Source organism: Macrobrachium nipponense, chromosome 19 (assembly GCF_015104395.2).
Source record: "Macrobrachium nipponense isolate FS-2020 chromosome 19, ASM1510439v2, whole genome shotgun sequence".
Taxonomy (NCBI): domain Eukaryota; kingdom Metazoa; phylum Arthropoda; class Malacostraca; order Decapoda; family Palaemonidae; genus Macrobrachium; species Macrobrachium nipponense.
The window spans coordinates 56,435,702-56,443,389 of record NC_061088.1 but is presented as its reverse complement, the minus strand read 5'-3'; the positions used below and the strand labels follow the sequence as shown (position 1 = coordinate 56,443,389).

At 39.9% G+C, this 7,688-nt stretch overlaps 1 protein-coding gene across 1 annotated transcript in view; it reads right to left on the bottom strand.

Moving 5' to 3' along the window:
• The window catches only part of LOC135217246 (neuronal acetylcholine receptor subunit alpha-6-like), a 61,983-nt gene extending 59,210 nt beyond the window's left edge, over positions 1–2,773 (bottom strand). The window contains exon 1 of the mRNA XM_064252975.1: positions 2,193–2,773. Within this exon, the coding sequence (XP_064109045.1) occupies positions 2,193–2,253 (61 nt within the window). The 5' untranslated portion in view covers positions 2,254–2,773. The remainder of the gene's footprint in view (positions 1–2,192) is intronic.
• Positions 2,774–7,688: the final 4,915 nt, after the last annotated feature.

Below are 7,688 nucleotides of genomic sequence, written 5' to 3'. Positions count from 1 at the left end.
ACACACAATATATATATCTATATATATATATATATATATATATATATATATATTGTGTGTGTGTAGATTCTGTGTAATGGTTACACACCTCAGAGATACACTGAATAAAGCAAGAAAACTTTACATATGAAAAAGAAGAAAATCGCGCAAACATAAAACAACAGTCAGTATGAGTAACTGAAATACAGACTTAGAAAAGAGCCCAAGTCTTTCTTTCTTCCCACAAAGAACAAAGTCGCAAAAGATTCCAACCATCAATAGCGACGAGATTGGTTGTTAATGAACAGACGACCATATATTACAGGTGTGATCCTTTCCCATTACAGTGCTACAAGTATAGCAAGACACTGAAAGCGATCATTAGAAAACAAAAGGAGTTTACCTACAGATTCCTCTCTCTCCAAAAGTAAATAACCAAAGACACGACTCGGTTAATAACTCGCCTGCAACAACAATTCCGGTTAAGATTTATATATATAAAAAGACAAAAGATAAAGACAAGTACGTATCTGAATCCACATACGTACTCACGAACACTTATATTACTAGAACTTCTTACACCTGTGCACTCCAATAAAACTGCACATCACATAATACACAAATACCTACGAAATGTGTACGTAAATGAAGAGGGCAACAATATTCATGCGCGATCTCTCATTTTAAAATCACTGAAACTCATCTTCACTACGTTTTATATAATCATGACGAGCAATTTAAGATCTGCACTTTTGTCATTCCGTGCGGAGATCAAATTTCATTCCATGCAGAAAAAGAGCATCGGAAGACTGAAGAGTTCTTACGCTGTGTTGATGTTATTCTGCATTGAGAGCGTTGCCAGGTCGACTAATTTGTTTCACTGAGCAATCTCAGCGCGATAATTCATACAAAACCGCCTTTTGCATTTTTTGAAACCACAATCCCTTTGCCAGATTTTATCAACTACTTTCATTTCTCACTACACGCGAAAACTAGTAATTAAATTAAGTTGTATGTCTTCAGATTTTTTTTAAGAAAAAAGGATTTTCTTAGCCATCCTGAAACTTTTCTTTTAATAAAAGAACTTTGATATTTGAAATCAAAAACAACTTTTGACGTTCTCTTCGTCAAAGGAGAGAGAGAGAGAGAGAGAGAGAGAGAGAGAGAGAGAGAGAGAGTTCATGTATCAGGCAAATCCTCTCGCGAACTGCATCGCTGCCAGCCCAGAGCTGTTTTCTGAATCCTTCTGAGAGAACATCAACACATGAAATTCACTTTGCGAATTTATGGCTGAAGCATTACTAATAAACGTTTTAATTAATTTCCATGCCGTGAAAGGAAAAAAAAATTTTTGCAGAATCATGATATGACATGGAAGAAAGATCCTTCGTCAGTGTCTGTAACGTTCACACTGGACGACACGCGGCGTTGCGCACATCTCGTCAGTGTCTGTAACGTTCACACTGGACGACACGCGGCGTTGCGCACATCTCGTCAGGAAACATCTTCGGGTGACGGGCGCCCTCCACCTGGCCCGGATCCCCAGAGGGAACGCTCATAAAACTAGTACTACTAAAATCCTTACGATCTGTCAATCGTAACACAATGAATAATAACAGTTCATTAACGGTGTCCTAGATTCGGCTCCCATCCGGCGTGCACACGAATGAAATTGGTTTTTGAAAAAACACGTTCTCAACAAATCATCTCATGTGAAACCGCAAGCAGTTTGCTCGTGAATTCATGTCTCAAAACGAATGGCAAGCGGGAGTTTAAAAACAAAATTGTAACCGTATGGTTGTATGTTTATGTCCATAAGCAATTCAAGTGAGATTAAATCTGTAAAATTTAGGATTTTCCATTAAGGATGACATGCAAACATGAATTTGCAGTTTATCCGAGTTTGTCCATTCTTCGACATTCTAAAGGAAAGTTGTCTTGCATTTGTTTAGGTAGACACATGGGCCTCATTTTTCTCGTTTTAATTCTACACTGCAAAAATCCTACTGTTTTAGGCTAATGTTAAATAAGAGCATAATTATCGTTATCATTTTCAGTTGTTGTGCAAGATACGAAGTAGTAGGTATTATTCATTTTGTCCAACTTAAGGTAGTATACTACAGCAATCCTTGAAAAGCACAGGACCCTGGGTAAAGGGTGCTTAGCCTTCCGGATTTCACTAATGTCAAAAGATAGAAAGAACGAACACCCACCAGACGATGCTAGAGACGAAAATGTCGACAATACCAGCAGACTTTTCGTCAACGCGTCCATTGCCGTCACTCTGAGGAGCACTTCTTCTTGAAACAGATTGTGAATTTGTGGAGGACGGATCTTCGACCAGTAGGAGGCTTCCTCTTGAAAGTCGCTGGTGAATATATATAATAAATAAAGTCGCTGGCCTTCACTTTACGGTCGCTTGTGTGTCGTGTGTGAGCTGTCTTCGAATCATAAGCGGTGAGAAGTTTCTAAAAGTAGTTTTACTTATACTCGGCCCATCTCCAGCAGTTACTTAGAATTTTCGACCTGCCCAATTTCACAAAACAAAGACCTTCGAAAATCCTAGTGGAGACGTAGTCTTGTACACAGTGTCGTGCAGTTATATTGCGTTTTAGGTTTTGACAAGGCTTGGCATATTATAATAAATAAATAATGTAGGAAGCGAAGATAAACGAGCCCTCTGTAGCCTAGGGTTTGTAGACAGGGCAGAAAGACAGTCACGGTACACAGTCAACTGCCGGAAAGGCCGCTCGCTCTGCATGCCAAACGACCTACAGCCATCAGATCCGGTCGCCACGCCACCTATGGTTGGTCGGGGATTATAAACACCTCCCTCCCCTCCCCTCACAATGCACTCCCCATCCCCCTGCGATGGTGGTCAGTGCCAGCTCTTGTTACCTATCTCTCTCTCTCTCTCTCTCTCTCTCTCTCCCATAATTAATTCTTTTATATCGAAATGCAGATGGACATCAACATTATCTTTTAATGAGTTCTAGACAAGACCCTATGAGAGAGACTATAATGAAAGAACGGTAGTACTACTACTACCTACCTTCACAGAATGTTGTGGGTCTATTTTCTTCCTCCTGTTATATATAGGTACTACAGGAGTCTTTCATTTCCATCTCGAGGATAGATTCTTCCGTCTCTTTATTCGTGGTCACTTATTTCTCTTCAGTTTTTCGTGTTTCGATCATCAAGTCTAGTTCGATAGGCTCTCAAGTTGCCCGTTCCATCGGCCTCTGTACTCTTGCCTTCTGAAATTGAAATTTGGAGGTAACGGATGAAATTTGGTTTCCTTTGAGCTGTAAAACGTTCCCCACGTGAGGAGGAAGAGTCGTTATTTCTTTATGCGTAGGAGGTATTATTTAGATTCACATCAACCGTGAATTTGATGTCTCGGCCAGTCCCTTACGACGCTCCTGATTGGCAGTTGATAAGCCAATCACAGGGCTGGAACTCAATCTCTCTCGAGAGTTCACATAAGCAGGATGTATGTTCCAGTTCTCGAGGGATACTTTTGAAAGACGAATCCCTCAGAAGAGGTGGAACATAGATCCTACCCATGTGAACTCTCTCTCGAGATTGAGAGTTTCCAGCCCTGTGATTGGCTTATCAACAGCCAATCAGGAGCGTCGTAAAGGACTGGAAGCGCCTCAGCGGCGTGGTTGGTATGGTATTAGTGTCCCACCTCGGTGGTCGCGGGTTCGATTCTCGGCCATTCCATTGAGGAGTGAGAGATGTGTATTTCTGGTGATAGAAGTTCACTCTCGACGTGGTTCGGAAGTCACGTAAAGCCGTTGGTCCCGTTGCTGAATAACCACTGGTTCCATGCAACGTAAAAGCACCATACAAACGTAAAGGACTGGCCGAGACATCAAATTCACGGTTGATGTGAATCTACTATAGTACCTCCAACTCATATGAGAAATAGCGACTGGGACAGTTTAGTGTTGCCAGCGCGAGTTCAGAAAAATACAAAACGTAGTGTATATAAAGAGGAAAAGTTATGCCCTATTTCTGAGGCATTTAGAGACTATGTGCAGCTAACATGAGGCGGTTAGGAAGACTTCTTTCATATTTGATGAGGACTGGAAGATCACTTCTCAAGTTATCGGTGAAGTTATGTATGGAAATTCAGAGCTAAATGACATGCTGTGACATAGACGATGAAATAATATATATTATATATATACTATATGTATGAATGCATGTATACATGAAGTTTATTTTATTCCTTCAGTACTATGTATTTATAAACAATAAAATGCAGGATTTATTTTCACCGCAAAACTACAATCGCCATTGAAAAGTAACATCGTGCAAATTTTCTGACTCAGAGAAAAAGACTATGGATATCGGTCATCCCCAGGGTTCCTACTTTTCCCATGAATATTTTGTGTTGCTCCCTTGCTGCGGCAAGAAGCCTTTTATCCTACGCAATGTTGGGAGAAGTTACCGTCCGAAGGCAACCATTGGTATAGGCATCACTTCGCAGTTTGGCAAGATTGACTGTAAAATACTCTCGTGTGATTTTTTTTCTTAATAATGATGTTCAGACAGCCAAATACAGAACAGGTAGGCTTCTGTATTGCTTCAATACAGAACACAACATCTCCAATACAGAACGAATCTGTATTTTAAAGAACGGGTGGCAAGGGCGAAGAAAGAATAATATTTTTTTGAAGTTTTGCCCTGTGATCATCATCATCATCATCATCATCATCGCGCAGATTTTTGGAAACCTTCGCATAGTAAGGCCTTCTTCCTTTTGTTCGTCAGTCTGGCCTTTCTTTGTAAATGGATGTTTCCTGGCATCTTGTCCTGTAGCGTCATGACACTTCCAAAGATAAATATTACACTTACATTTATCAATGAGTCAACAAATCCAGATTATTATGACTGAATCACTGCCAATACAGAAGAGACCAGAGGTGAAGACATCGTATCAAAACTGCCATGAAATAAGAGTAGAGAAACATTAATTGTGAAGGGAACACTCTCAGAAGACGAGAGCCATGTGCAGAGTTGCCTCTCAGCAAAGGAACAAACATTGCTCGAGGAATTGTATAAATCGAGTTAGGTTACAGACAGGGTCAATATTCTGGTATCAGAAGACACAATGTTCATAAAATGCTGCGAATTTAGAAAGAGAAAGAGGCTCCTTTGCCACGATGAAGGCCGAATCACATGGCCTTTATTTACATCGTCGGTAGCATTTTTATTCTTTAGCGAGCATTTCCAGAGCACAGCCCAATTGACGTTGTACAGCTGCAGTATTAGTCCCGCAGCCCGGACCATTGAGATGCAGCGAACGAGGTACCAACTGTAACCCCTACTGGTATTTAGGACTATGCTTGTAAACTGTAAAACTGACCGTCTGCCGAAAATATATGAGTGGCTTACTTAACAAGCACCATTAATTGCTTGTTATATGTTGGGTCTAGATCCAGTATATGAGATACCAGATGAAACTAATATATTATATATCTGTGGACTCTCCCGATTATAGAATGACCAGTGACAGACATACCTACTGGAGGGTGGGTCCCCCCATGACAAACATACTGGAAAGGGGGGTTAATTAGATCTAGATCCAACTTAGGAGATACCAGGTAAAATTTACACTACAATAGCACTGCATATCCTAGAGTGCTTTGATGGTAATGACAGACATTTTAGTGGGTGGTTACCCCCTGACAGACACACCCTAACACAGTGGTTCTTAACATGGGGGCGGGCCGCCCTAGGGGGCTGTCAGCAATTTCCAGAGAAAGCGCGAGCCCTAGGGAAAAATGGAAAAAAAAGATTATCTAATTATATTCGTTATTCTCTTAACAAGAGTTTGGAACTAATATTTAGAAATTTATGGAAAAAATAGAAAAGTGTAGCCTTATAACGTTACTTTCCTGTGGTCTACTACTCTAGTTAGGCTCGTTGTGCTGACTATGTTTTGTAATTGATGACCTCCCTGCCTATCCCTCGAAAACCCTTCTCTCTCTCTCTCTCTCTCTCTCTCTCTCTCTCTCTCTCTCTCTCTCTCTCTCTCTTTTCAAAATCTGGGAGGGAATTTTACCCATAGATGCAAGGGGGCATGAAAGGAGGGACCAACTCATAGAGGGGGCGTGGCAATAAAAACGTTAAGAACCACTTTCCTAACAGGTGGGGGAGAGCGAAGGCCAAGCACTGATAACTACTGTATAGACTACGTATAGTATGCTACTATTGAATCGTATTATATATTATCGTGATATATTAATAATTTTTTTCCTTTCTGTATCCTTTGTATATATTTTATGATAATACTATTTGTTTGCTTCATATAAATAACATTCATCTGTAGACCTATAATAATTCGGTCATATTATTATTATTTTGTCAAGCAAGCAACTGACTTCAAGTACGGTACTCAGTTTATCTTTGTTTTCGAGATGAACGTTGGTTGAATTAGCGGTGGGGGGAAGACTGGCACTGTAAAGCAGTGTTGGATTTAGTGCTGTAAAATGTCTATGTACATAACTTTTGTTAAATAGAGTAATACGCAATTATTGAATAGATAGTGATACATAATATGTAAGATATACGCCATAGTAAGAGTACCTACAGATCATTATAATTGCGCTATAGCCTACTCGGTTTGTTTTATCGAAGCAGGGCTACCTTCTTTTGGTTCCAACTGACTTCCATACTAATGAAATCGTGGATACATTTAAGTTGTGTATTATTAGTTTTAGGAATGAATATTGTTGCTACTATAGTCGATTTTTTTTCGGCTAGCGTAAAACTCATCGAGCATAGTATACCTGGCTGAGGAAGGACACAGAGGGTCTCTATTTCATAAACAATGCCTCCATAAACTCAGTTATTTCGAGCATTCCATTCCCTCAAGAATAATAATAAATATAAGAGCAATGTAGACAAAAAAAAACTAATCACCTAGCATAAATGTAAAGAAAACAAGAGAAATGAAGGCTTTGCACACAGCTGACAGATTCGCACTTTCGGTTGTCCGATTTTATTTACTTCGTTTCAGACGGATTATAAATCATATTCGCAATGGTAAATACACTGAACAGACGTGAGGATAATATGATGTATAAGTGCCTGTCTACAGATTATAATGAACAATGAAAAAAATATATTATAAGGGAGAAAATTAAACGACTAATGGTCGTCAAACCCAGCATCGATAGTAGTACATTATATAGTAGTATATAGTTAGAATAAAAGCCAGTGAACCGCGAACAAATCCGGAGTGAGAAGGGAAACAAAAGAACCTCATTTGTTGAACAATTTATGACTCGGGCAAGGCACAGGAAATAAATTAATATATGATAATGGTCTGAGTGACAATGAAGCAATCGAACATTTTAGCTTCGTTTGCTGTCCTTCTGCACTGGCAAAACACTTAGGACGAGATTTGTTTCCCTATGAAACTACGTTATGCGCGCAGCGCGCGATACATCCAGTACTATGGATTTCATTCTCCACAGATATGGTAGTTCAGAGGCGTCAACAATTTCACTGTTTCGCTACCCGTGGCTACTATCAAATCAATATTCTCTCTCTCTCTCTCTCTCTCTCTCTCTCTCTCTCTCTCTCACACACACACACACATATATGTATGCTCCTCTCTCTCTCTCTCTCTCTCTCTCTCTCTTCTCTTCCATCCTCTCTCTCTCTCGCTTCTTCTCTCCTCTTCTCTCTCT